At 32.8% G+C, this 13,564-nt stretch overlaps 1 protein-coding gene across 1 annotated transcript in view; it reads left to right on the top strand.

Moving 5' to 3' along the window:
- Baz2b (bromodomain adjacent to zinc finger domain 2B) overlaps window positions 1–13,564 on the top strand; it is a 338,801-nt gene that overhangs the window by 240,166 nt on the left and 85,071 nt on the right. Inside the window, exons 14-17 of the mRNA XM_023713794.1 lie at window positions 4,513–4,605; window positions 4,717–4,778; window positions 10,086–10,151; window positions 11,999–12,064. Of these exons, the coding sequence (XP_023569562.1) occupies window positions 4,513–4,605; window positions 4,717–4,778; window positions 10,086–10,151; window positions 11,999–12,064 (287 nt within the window). The remainder of the gene's footprint in view (window positions 1–4,512; window positions 4,606–4,716; window positions 4,779–10,085; window positions 10,152–11,998; window positions 12,065–13,564) is intronic.

Consider the following 13,564-nt stretch of genomic DNA (forward strand, 5'->3'; position numbering starts at 1 on the left):
ATATACTCATAAGTGAAATAAACCAGACACACATGTGTAAATATAGTGTAGTTTCCCTAGTATAAGAACTCAAAAGAAGAAATACAAATAGAAAGGTATAATACAAGTAAAAGGAAACCAAGATCTTGAGGACTAATTAAGAGAGAAAAGGGAGAAGAGCTAAAACATGACAGTGACAAGCCATACAGTTATATGTAGAAGATGGACAATGCTATGATCCTGAGAATCTTCAAAAGATTTTTTAATCTAGTAGTTAATTTGAAAGATTCTCACCCTGACTAACTGTATATACTGACACCTGTGAACTAAGCAACTTCACTGAAGATGGCAATTTGTAATAGTAGATTCATGCGTGAAATGCCTGTCTTTTGAATACAGGCTGCTTGTCATGACATGCCAGTTGATGCTTTGCTGTCTCTTGGATAAATGATTGTTCAAAAAGAAAGGGGTGGTGAATGATGGCAGGAGACAGGAAAACGTATGTTGTGGGATTGTCCTTGTTCAAGGTTGTGTGTGGTTAGATTTCTGAACTTATGTGTAAACAGAATTATATAATTCTTTTTGCCTATTTTTAAAATATATTATAATTTTTAAATGTTTTTTCATCATATTCTGTAGGGACTTAAATTTCAACGTATCAGTACTTGATGAAGAATACCTGTTCCTTATTATGCCTAAAATGTTTGATATTCAGATAGATAGTGAAGTTAGCTTAACAGCCTCGATTGTATGGTAATAACAATAAGCTTTTCTTCTGGAAAGTTAACAATCTAAGTTTGTAGACCAAAATTAGAGAAAAAGGAGGGCCATAAGGAAAGCCAACATTTTGGCCCTAGCCTTCCAAGGTCAATTAAGACTCAGGACATATGAGAACTTGTACTGTAACGCCATGTAAGTAGGTAGTGTCCCAAATTTTCTGATCAAGGAGATTATGGGTCCAAAGCAAAAAGTGATCAATGATGTACAGTGTGCCTAATAGAGTCACATGGAGAGAAAACATTCTCTCAGGCTTTCACAGAGAGCACATTGACCAAGCAATGGCCGTGACTCATCCACATGGCTGACACTGACAAAGGATCTACAATCTGAGGTACAGGAATTCAGGATAAATCCTGAGGGGATTTCACTGACCTTTTGAGATCCAGAAACTACAACTCTTGTTGCATAGGTCTTGCTTTATCTTGGTCTTAACCATCCAGCAGAAAGGTATAAAAACGAAGTATGAGAAGTAAAGTCGTGTTGTTATGTTGAGCTGTAGTGGACTCAGGTCAACAATTTCTGACATAGCCAGTGAAGCGGAAGACCCAGTCCTGTTATGGACTGCTAGACTCTTTTAGAACATTTTGCTGACTTGACACACCTATAATATTCAAATATTGGAAGTAAATAAAGAAGTGTCCAAAGATGAATGTCCATTTTGTATCTGTGTATTCAAAATGGTTAGGATAGATATATAGCTACATTCTCTTAATGAACAGAGGGATTTGTTCTAAGTGTTTTTAAATAAGATATCGTTTCCACATCTTGTACAGCATATAACCACTAGGAAGAATGTATGCAATGTGTTAATTATTGAAACCGTCCTACAAATTTGGTTTGAAACAAAAATATGTGAATGCATTAAAAAAATAAAATGAAATTAAAAAATAAAAATAAAAATTATCACATATATTTATATATACATATATACTTATATGTAATTTCTGTGAGAGTATTGTTTCTCAGAGGCCTTTTTTCGGTCCTATTCTAATAGATACTATAGTCAGGCATATTGTATTTCATAAAAGCTGGATTTATGAAATTTCAAACTTATAAGGCTAAGTTGAGAAATTTTTTATATTGCAAAATTAGTTTAATAAATGCTTTTTTACATAATAAATGTTTTGTAAATGAGTTTCTTCACATTGTACTTTAAATATTAACTAACCTATATAAATAAAAATGTAATTTACACAAAATTTTATTTATTGAAACAATTTGTACTGCTTGACATTTACTGAGGGAAAATAAATTGAGAAATAATTCACATGCAGAGAAGCAAGTAATTGATCAATGCTAATAAAAAGCACAATGTATTGACAGATGTATAAGACATTGCATATTACAACTCCACTCCAAGTCTACTGTGAAAGAGTAATTGAAGTAACCCAAAAATTTTATGGAGATTATAAAATTTTAAATGAAAAGCTACATGTAATCCTATTTACACTCATAATACTATTATAATTTTGGATACTCACTTTACATACATTACCTTTTCAAGTTGAGAAGATTAACTAGTAAAATTCTAGTAAATCAAATGTAGTCAGCTAAACAATACATATTGGGTTTCTAATTACATAATGCACGTAAATATGCTGAAAATTCAAATATTCACAATTCATTGTTTAAAATTAAATTGGTATTGTAAATTGGAAAAAAAAAAACCTTCCAGTTTACTAAATAAATTAAATCCTTTGTAACTTCTTAACTTCATTTATTATGAAAACTTAGAATTAAATACCTAGCTAAGATCTCAAAGCATTCAAATATTGCTTAGAGATTTTTAGAGGTAATACCATAGGGCAGAAAGGCTTGCATTTATATCCTGGCTGTGTTTTTAACTTCAATGAGCCCAAGTTATTTTATTTATAAGCTGAACATAATGTTGCTTATTTTATAAAGTAGTTGTGAAGATTAAAGAAGAACATGTAAATTTAACACAATAGTGCTTTCCATTATATAAATGGTAAAAAAAAAGTTAGAACTCAAATGATTCAGGTGTTACAAATATTCATTACCAATTGTCTTGTTAGTTTTCTCTCTTTGCTAAGACAAAATATCTGATGCCCAAAATTAAGGAAGGAAAGGTTTATATAGCTCACAATTTGTGGAGTTTTTAGTCCAGAATCAGTAGGCTCCAAGACAGTGTGGTATGGCAAAGGGGCAACTTTGCATGGCAGTGGAAGATACAAAAGCAAGCAAAAAGGAAGAACTAACCTCTTTTTCTTGTTTAGGCTACTTGCCCTAGGGCAGGTGTAGCACTCACACCCCCAATCCAGCACTAGACAATAAACCAATCACAAACTTTAGAGATACCCACAAAAGGACATGAAGCACTGGGGGTGGGGGCATCTAGACACAAACCATAACACCAATGAATATAGTTTATAGGTTCTTTGTAATCCCCATCAGCTACAAAGTAATGTTTTCTAAATTATACCTACTATTAAGTAATGTTTTCTTTTTTATGAATTTAGGACAGGGTCTACAGGGTGTACAGGGTCTCACTATGTAAATCAGACTCGTATTAATCTCCTGTTTTCAGCCTCCCAAATGCTGGGATTACAGGCATGCACCACCATGACCAATGTCAATCCCCATCTCAGCACGGCACACCAGGGATCCAGCCACAGCTTTTACACTCTGCCAAAGCAGGTGCTTTGGTCTGCTGAGTTATCTGGCCAGCCCTATGAAGTAATGTTTTCTAAAGTAATTTTAATAATATTATCATATACCACTTGTAGTTGGAAGTATTCAGATTAAGTTAGCCTGCAAGAAAGAAATGGCATTACATGGCTTCTTTATCCATTATATCTTTTGCAAAGTAATGCCAAATACCACCAACCTCAGCTGCATAGAACGTTAAGCATTAATCACTCCCCTGGAGACAGCAGGTTGGCTTTGCTGACCTTGGCTAGTTTTGCTCACATGTGTGGTTTCATGTTTCCAGGAACATAACCCAAATGTAGAACTCAGGTTTGCTTTCAAGCTCTGCTTTCATTAAAGCTGTTCACATTCTCTTGCCATGGGTCATATGGTTGAATTCACAGTCGTGAGAAACAAAATGTATTCTACCCCTTGATAGGAGTTGCTGCAGTTATATTGCAAATGACAGGAACCGAGGGAGGAATGAAGGATTGGGGCCATTAATTATGTCTTCCTACCCACAGGTTCAGACATTTGTCCTTGGAAATGATAAGAACTATATTGTCCTTAAAATTCATTGACATGATACATTATTTTTATTTTATGAAACTGAGTCCCTCTTCCTCATAAATGAGAAAAGGGATTTAAGCATTAGGATGGCTAATTGAAATATAAAAGTTTGGAATAGGACTCTGTTTTATTTTAGGATCTTTTCTTTTATATAAGTTTGTTTTAAGGTTAAAACTAAATTGCTATCTTACATATTAGCAGCTATTTTCCTTGAGTGTGGAATTTTTGAAATGTAGCAAATGTAGTTAAATGAGCCTCTGATTAAATTGAAGAAAAATACGTAGATTTATATGTGATCGTATTTCATGAAATAATTTTGGCACTTTCTGGGGGGAAATGAATATGATTTTATCCTCTACCCTTATTGTCCTATTTGGTGTCTGTCTAACCATAGGCAGCTTTGTTAAACATTATATTTCTCATGATGATACAGTACTAATTTCAGTTACTGTTGTTGTCGATTGGCCATTATGTAAAATTGGCCATTATGTAAAATTTGTATGTAAAAATTCATTGAATTTTTGTGTTTTTCAGAAATAGCCAGGCAAGCAGCACAAATAAAGCTTTTAAGAAAACTACAAAAGCAGGAACAGGCTCGGGTTGCCAAAGAAGCAAAAAAACAACAAGGTAGGTGATGTAAAGGGTATACTTGAGAAATGAGCGTTGGAAAAGTCAAAAGAGGCTTCCCCAGTTCATTGCTTACATGGTGATAATCTAGGCTTTTGTTTTTCATCATAGCTATAATGGCTGCTGAGGAAAAACGGAAGCAAAAGGAACAGATAAAGATTATGAAACAACAGGTATGTTTATGCATTAAACTCATGTTTAAAATGTGAGCCTAATTTTGAAGATTTATTGAATTATGTACATTATTCTGATTTTGTTTTTTTAAATATATTTCACATTAATGTTATGCATCTTATTTTAAAAGTTGGCATCTTCTATTAGATTTCACCTAGCTTTTAATCAAGTCTCTCCCAAAACTTACTTGGCATGTGCAAGACCTTGAATTTAATCTCTAGCACTGCAAAAAATCAAAGCAAAAGTTTTGGGAGAATTTTTTTTTGTTTATACAGATTTTCTACTTGGTATTGAATTCTTTAAAACTTTGGGTGTACAGTGTATAAACATTTCAATTTGCTAGTAGATTTTGCAATCTGATATCCTGAATATATTAAAATTAACATACCATTAAATGAAAGATATTGCTTGAGCATTTAGAATCTAATGAACAAGTATTCTGAAACACAGATACTAGTAAAATCAGATTCAAATTATACAGAATAAGGTTTTCTTCTCACTTTTGAATGCTTTCAGAGTTGCTTAAAAATTGCTATTGCCAAAGAAATGATGAAAGCACTATTTTAGCATATCCAAGAGTCATATCTTGTATCTACAATATCATTCTTCAGTGATTTTCAGAATTAAGTTTGAGTAAGTGAAGTAATTTTTAGATTATTAGTACAATGTTAAATGAAAAAATATTCTGATTCATTTAAGATTAGATATGTGTAAACTACTCTCCCATATTCACATATTCACAAAACATTAAAGCAAAAGGGAAATAGTGGGAAAGTTCTATGGTTTGAAAAATTCTAAATAGCGAACAGTATTTATTATAATAATAGCTTGTTTTGTATTTTGCATGATTTATCTTAGGGTTTCTTCCAGTACTGATGAAACAATGTAACCAAGACAGTTAACACAGAGTTGGAATTTAGAATTCAGAGTTTGTAGACAGGCAGCCTAGAGTTAAATGCGCACACTGTTACTTAAAAAAATTTTGTGGCCTTAGATGAAATGAAGTCTTTTTTTCCTCCATAATAAAGGAAGGTAACTACCATATCTGAAGAATAATTGAGATCATGAATGTAGTGTCAGTACCTGACACCAAACACTTAGTTTTTTTAGAATGTATATAAAATGTCAAACTGTATTGCATGTTCTTTTAAAATAATTGTTAGTTGTAAACATGAACTTTTATTGTGCCTTTCAAACATTGTAAACCTGACTTAAAGTAGGTAGACTACAGAATATATTTGTTAAAATATGTTTACTGGTAAATATATATATATATATATATATATATATATATATATATATATATATATATATATATATATATATATATCAAGGTTACATCTCATTTTAAACAAAAGACACTACTATTTGTGTTATACTTTTCATGGTTTATCCTATTTGATAATGGTTAAAGGCCATCAGATCCCATTAGTTCGTAGATGGGACTGCTAGTGATTCTCCTGTTTTCACCCTCTCGAAAGGGATTATGGGTGCACGCCACCATGCCCAGTCTCAATCACTGCCTCCACAGGCCCTGGGGGCAGGGCCAGGCAGGGCAGCCTGGGAATCAAACCCCTGGCCCCTGACTCTGCCTAGGCAGGCTCTATAATCTGCAGAGCTATCTGGCAAGCCTTTTTCATTAGTACTTTACATTCAGCTTTCTGATCCTAAAGTCCACGGCTACAGCCTAAATATGGTATTTGCTGCTCATTTAAAAAAGTTGGGTTCTTAAGTTTTAAATAGCATTAATATAAATAGACTGTCTTAGATACTGTGGAGACTCTATTCTGAGGCTAATCTGAGCACACTATCTGAAAATTCCTGCAAAATGAATCAAAGTATAGAAAAGTATGGCCCAATTCTGTATTACAGTGACTGTGTTACATGCACATTTCTGTCTCTCTTTTTTTCTTTTCTTTTCTCTTGAAGTATCAGGGATTGAACCCAGTGCTTTGCACTGTGCTACTATGTCACATTTTTGCCGTTTTTAAAATTTATTTTTTTTTTAAGTTTGTGAGACAGGGTAATGCTACAGAGTTTAGGCTGGTCTTGAACTCACTATATGTACCCAGGCCAGCCTTGAAGTCGCAGGAATTCTCTTATCTAAGCCTCCCAAATGCTGGAATTACAGACATGCACCACCATACCCAGCTATTTTTTTATTTTTTATTTTGAGACAGACTTTCACTAAATTGCTGATGATAGGCTAGCATTGAACATTTTATCCTCCTATTTCAGCAAACTGCCAAGATCACATGCTTGTGCCCTGCTATAATGACCTTCCCCCCGCCTTGAGCCAGAGAGATAGCTCAGCTATCTAAGCGCCTGCCTGACAAGCACAATTACCTGGACTTGATCCTCAGAACCCCATGCCATGCTGGCCCCACCCCAGGCATGTGGAGCCAGCCACTGAGACCTGGCATGGAGGCGCACACCTGTAATCCCAGCGCTGGGGAGGCTAAACATAAAACAGGAGAATCACTACCAGTCTGAGCTGCATAGTGAGACCCTGTACCAAATATATTTTAAAAAGATGTATTCTCATCAATGATAATTCGGGACTTTGAAAAGGAACTTAGCAATAATATTATCAGCAATGTACTTTCAGCAATGTGCTTATTGAATATGAGTTAATATTTAAAATGTAAATTCTTGCCAAAATTTAGATGATCACTAAATTATAAAACATAACCTACTACCAGTTCATTAAATTTAAACATTGGGTATACCAATTATAACATGTAAATAATTTCATAGATTGTTAAATTAAAATTAATCCACTTTAATTTTTAAAAAATTTTAAATAGAATAAAATACTTCAAAAATATTAGAAATGATAAAATTTCACTAAGCAAAATAATAGGAATTCAACAATGGTTGTTATATTGCATATTGTCTTAAAAGTAGTTTTTCAGATTACCAGATATAAGCATATGAAATTTATCAAAAAATTAGAAAAAATTAAAAAGGAGAGGAAAAAAAGTTAACATATTTCTTTCAATGGACCAGCAGAAATCAGCAGTACCATTATCCAAGCTATCCTATGTATGTACCTATATATTTCTTCTTCACTTCTTTCTTTCTTTTCTCATTTCCCTCATCCCAATTGTTCCTTCCTTTTGAATAGTTTCTTTCCCTTTCACTATATCTATTTTCCTTTTCAGATTTTATTTGTTCTTTTAGGTTCTTACACTAGGGAGACGATATGATATATCCACATGAGGTCTGATTTATTTCACTTATGAGGATGATCTCTCATTGCATCCATTTCCCTATAAAAGCCTCAGGTTTGTCTTTTTTATAGCTGAGTAATACTCCATTGTATGAAAATACCACATCTGTTTCATCCATTCCTCAGTTCATGGATATTTGGGTTGTTTTCAAGATTTAGCCATGACAAATTACACTGCTATAAACATGGGTACATATATATCACTGTGATATTATGTTCTCAATTCTTCTGGAAATATACCCAGGAGAGGAATACCTGGGTCAAATGGGACCTCTAATCCTAGTTTTTTGAAGAATCTATACACTGATTTTTCATAGTGGTTATTCCCGCTTACACTCCCACCAACAATGGAGAAGGGTTCCTTTTTTCCCCACAGTACCTCCAGCATTTGTTATTGGTTGACTTCTTGATGATAACCATTCTTTCTGAGGTGAAATTTAATTTGCATTTTTTCAAATGACCAATGATGTTGATCATTTTTTCATATATTTATTTGACATCTGCATCTCTTCATTGTTTATGGCAGAAGGATTTTTTTTGGGGGGGTGGTGCTGGCTCAGAATGCCTTCAGGGCAGGTTTGAGTCCTGGGGATCGAACCACAGCAACCTGAGCCTGACTGCTTTGTTGAAGCAGCCCCTTAAAGAACTGAGCTAGAGGGCAGGCCCCCTGCATCTCTTCATTTGTGAAGTGTATTTATCTCATATGCCCATTTTTGCATTGGGTCTTTGAATTTTGGGGGCTTGATTATATTTAATTCTTTATAAGTCCTTTGTCTGAGGGATGGCCAACTGTAATTTTTCCAAATCTATGAGTTTTCTTTTTTACTCTTGTTAGTGATTTCTTTTGATGTGCAGAAACTTTTAAAGAAGATGAGATCCCAGTTGTTGATTATTTGAAGTATTTCCCGTGCAGTTTGGTTTTCATTTAAGAACTCTGTGCCTATCCCTATGTCTTCAAGTTTCCTACCTGCTTTCTCTTCCAGTAGATTTAGTGTTTGTTTTAAAATTTAAATCTTTGATGCATTTTCACTTTAATTTAGTGTATGATGATAGGCATGGGTCTAACTTTAGCTTTCAGGTGTGAAAAACCAGTTTTTCTAGCACCATTTATTAAAAAGGCTGTCTTTCTTCCAGTGAACATGTTTGTTCTCTTTGTCAAAGATAAGGTGGCTGGATGTGTTTGTAATTGTATCTTCATCTTGTAATCTGTTTCATTGATCCTCATGTCTGGTTTTTTGCCAGTACTATACTTATTTTACCACAGCAGCTTTGTAGTTCTTTGTATTATAATTTCAAGTCAAGTATTGTGATGCCTCCTACCTGTCCTTTGTTGCCTGTGTACTTTTGTTTTTCTCGGTCTCTTCTGGCTCCAGATGAATTTGAGGAATATTTTTTCTAGATCTGTGAGATATTCTAGTGGTATTTTAATTGAGATTGTGTTGAATTTGTATAAAAATTTTTGGAGAATGGACAAATTGATCAATACTAAAGATTATTTTTAGGTGAACTTTTTGTAGTGAAAGCAATATTGTATTATGATATTTAACACAAATTTTAGAAAGGAAATTATTACTAATGACATCTATCATAATTGTGATACTATATTTTGCTTTTTAAAGCATTTTATATAATTACGGCAATGTATTTCATCCAGTTCTATAGAACAGTAGTTATTATTTGCTCAAAGTCATTCAATAATTGACAGTAACCTGAAACTATCTTTTCTGACACCAAAGATACTGTTCTTCCTACTTATCTTTTCTATATTTGTTTATAATTAAGTACTATTTGTAATTACAAATGTTTATAAAACTTCTTAGGAGATAGAAGTTTAATCTACTTGACTTACTTGATTTCTAGATATTTACCATTTGTATTTTATAAGTTATGAGAAATTGTATAAAATCATCTGAATTTAAGACATGAAAATTATGTAATTTTATTATAAGTAACTGTTCATATCTAAACTGGAAAGCCTTTAGTGTTTGTATCTTAAATTATTTGATTCCAGATAAATATCTTTTACTTAGGTATACAGTTTTATAATCTCAAGTTATCATAATTGTTCTTACAGGAAAAAATTAAGAGAATACAGCAAATAAGAATGGAAAAAGAACTTCGAGCACAGCAAATTCTAGAGGTAAAGTTACTAAATTTAATATAATTAAATTATAATTAAAATAATATAGTCATATCTTTCATTGGCTGTAAAATAAAATTCTTTGCCTTCATGTCGTCTCACCCCCACAACTTGATATGTTTACCAGAAATTCTCTTTAAACGCAATCATACAGTAAGACCTTCTCCGAATCTTATTCATCAAACTCATTTGATCCTAGCAATAAAAAACAGAAAAAAAGAAAAAGAAAAGGCAGGAAGAAAAGAAAGAGGGGGTGGGAACAGAAGGGAAGGAGAGAGGAAGGAAGGACTCCAGCAGCCAGTGTAGTGTCACAAAGTTCATGAGTTACAGCTCTTGTTCTTCATCCTCTCTTCCCCTCCGTATTTATAAAAGCATTATTTCCAGTTTTTCCTTCTTTTCTCATCATTTTTTTTTCTCTTTCCATTTTCTTTGGAAGAGTATAGTTATGGGGGTGGGGAATCAAGCTATATCTTGTACAGGAACAAATTCCCTATAATGAATATGATCATTATGTAGACTTAAAAATATACCAATAAACAGTTTTAAAAATGTTCTTTAATTTCTGAAAAGTTATTATGTACTATCAGATGTTTTTAATTTTGAAATAAAGTTTATAAAAATAAACATTGTAAAGTAAAATTAAATTTTAATTAAGATACAGCAATTTTGTTAGTGTGGTTTCTAGCATACCTTTTCCCTATAAGCTGACTAGACAAGCAATAGAGAAGACCTATAATGGCAACAGCAAAAGTAATAGCCAATGACAGCAGGAAAAACTACAGAAGAACTTCAGCTAGCATATACAAGAACTCCAAAGCTTAGCAAAAGCTTTTAATCTTTTAGTTGAATAGCAAGCAGTTTTCAACACCTTAATAGCCCGAAGACATTACTCTATCAAGCTATGCAGTATGATAACCAGCGTTCAAAATAATTGCCCTGAGTCAAGAAAAACTCAAATTATGGTTAGTGTATTATTATTATTATTATTATTATTATTTCCATCTGAAATAGTAAAAGTAAACTTTTAATGTTTAAAATTAGTATAACCTCAAAGCTATTCAGAAAACTGCTACTTTATAGAGCATTTAATCTACTGAGGGCTCAAGATAGCAGAGGTTTCTATTGTATCTTTTTTCCTTCTAGAAATACACATATATTCCTTTACACGTTTCACTTTAATTTTTAAATTCCCAAATCAAAATACTTTTATCTTCAAGTAAATTGATGTAAACTACAACATAGTAATTCTATCAATAGATATTTAATGAATTAAAAATTGTGAAACTCACATTTGAGAGCATGTTCACGATAGTCAAAACATGCTTCATGAAAGACACAAGTTTTCCTTCTATGAAGAAGAAGAAATGTTTGACCTTAACCACAATATACAAAGATAGGTAAAGTCAAATTCAATGTTTCACTTAATGTTTCTAGCAAAATAATAAATTTATCTAAAATTTCAAGTACTAAAAGAATTGTCAAATAATTATGTGCCTTTTTAATTTTATTTGAAGTTATAAAAATATAATAAACGACAAAGTCATTTTGTCTATGATGGTTTTAAGATAGATTAGCAAACAATATTTCAGATTGTTAGCATTTTGTGAAGAAAAATCTTTCATATTTTGATAAGTGTAAGAATTTTTCACATATTCTAATGTTAACCTATAAATAAGAAACAAAATCTGCGTTTTAAGTATGTTAACTGGAGGAAATATGTAATTGTCTACATATATGTTACATATTGTTTTGTATGTTGTGAAGCATGTAGCTGCATTTCAAGTCAGATTATTTCCAAATTTTAGTGGTGTTGTTGCATGACTTTGAGACCTGTTTTGCATGCACAGGCTAAAAAGAAAAAGAAAGAAGAAGCGGCAAATGCTAAATTATTGGAGGCCGAGAAACGAATAAAGGTTAGTTTAGATGACAGAGTTTTTATTTTCCAAAAAATGAAAACTATATGTTTATCAACATTGACTATATGACAAAATAGGTTTTCTCAAAATGACTATAATCTAAACATATTTAGCAAATATATGTATAAATGTGTGCTTTTACTTGTATGTAAATTTTATGTATATTGTATATGTTTTATGTCATTATACAGGTTTTATGTAGTTCTTAGAGTTCTTTAAACAGGAAAAATCAAATCAGAAATACAAAGTATTGCATAATACCTGTATATAGTTTTGATTGATAATAATGACCATCTCCAAATTGTTTTGTGTCACTTATGTTTGTTTCAAACTGTGTCACAATTACAGCTCCCTTTATTATTGTCCAGCACTTGTTTTACCTATTAAAATGAAACACATATAGAAACAAATTTCTTTTTTTTGTAAATTTGATACAGGGTTTCACTACACAGTTTGGACTTGTAGTGATCCTCCTGTCTTGGCCTCCCCAGTGCTGGTATTATAAGTGTGTACCACCATGCCCAGTTTCTGGGCCTGCACAGCACACCTGGGGTTCTGGAGGTGGCACAGCATGTGGTAATGGAGATCAAACTCAGGTCCTTGCACTTTCCAGGCAGACACTTAGACCACTGAGCTATCTCATTTCCCAGAAACAAAATTCTGTCATGTTAATTACTGTAACTTAAAAATGTTTTGAGGTACTTTTTTTTTTATTCCCATGAAACAAGCAAAAAGACATGCTCCATCCCTTACTCATATATGTCTTAACAGTAATGTCTACTTTGTATAAATGGGTTCTGAAAGGGGACGCTGTGTAAACCTCTTGTTACTGTTAATAGCCACCACAAGTATACCTTTTAAACCCAGAAAACTGCTTTTGTTTTTGTTTTTTTAGGGGTTGGGAGAGAGGACCTGATGCTGGGTATTGAATCCAGGGCCTCAAACATGCTAAGCACAAGCTGTACTTCTGAGCTACACCCCTTTCTATTGGTTATCTCTCCAACATAGATTCACACTTCATTATATTACACTTCTACTCTTTTATGCACATGCTTAATATTTGTTTCATCTAGATTTTACTTTTATAAAAATAATGAAATACATAACATTACTAGAGAATTATTTGCATTAATACCCAGGCCTTTAGGGAGAACCATAGGTGGGTATAGAAATCTCAGTCTGATCACCAAAGTCTTTCATGACTTCCTTGGTGTAGTGATACATACCTATAATTACATCTACTTGGGAAGCTGAGGCAAGAGTATGGAAGTTTACAGCCGGCCTAGGCAACAGATCAAGACCTTGTCTCAAAAGAAAAAAAGGAAATAAAATGTTATTAATTAGTATATTTGAGAATATATATTCTAAGTACAGACAGTTTTAGAGCCTGGAAAAGTGGTACTCACCTGTAATCTCAGCACTCAGGAGACTGAGCCAGGAGGATTGCCATAAATTCAAGGCTAGCATGGACTACGTAGTGAGTTCAAGACCAGAATA

Source organism: Octodon degus, unplaced genomic scaffold (assembly GCF_000260255.1).
Source record: "Octodon degus isolate 3935 unplaced genomic scaffold, OctDeg1.0 scaffold00032, whole genome shotgun sequence".
Taxonomy (NCBI): domain Eukaryota; kingdom Metazoa; phylum Chordata; class Mammalia; order Rodentia; family Octodontidae; genus Octodon; species Octodon degus.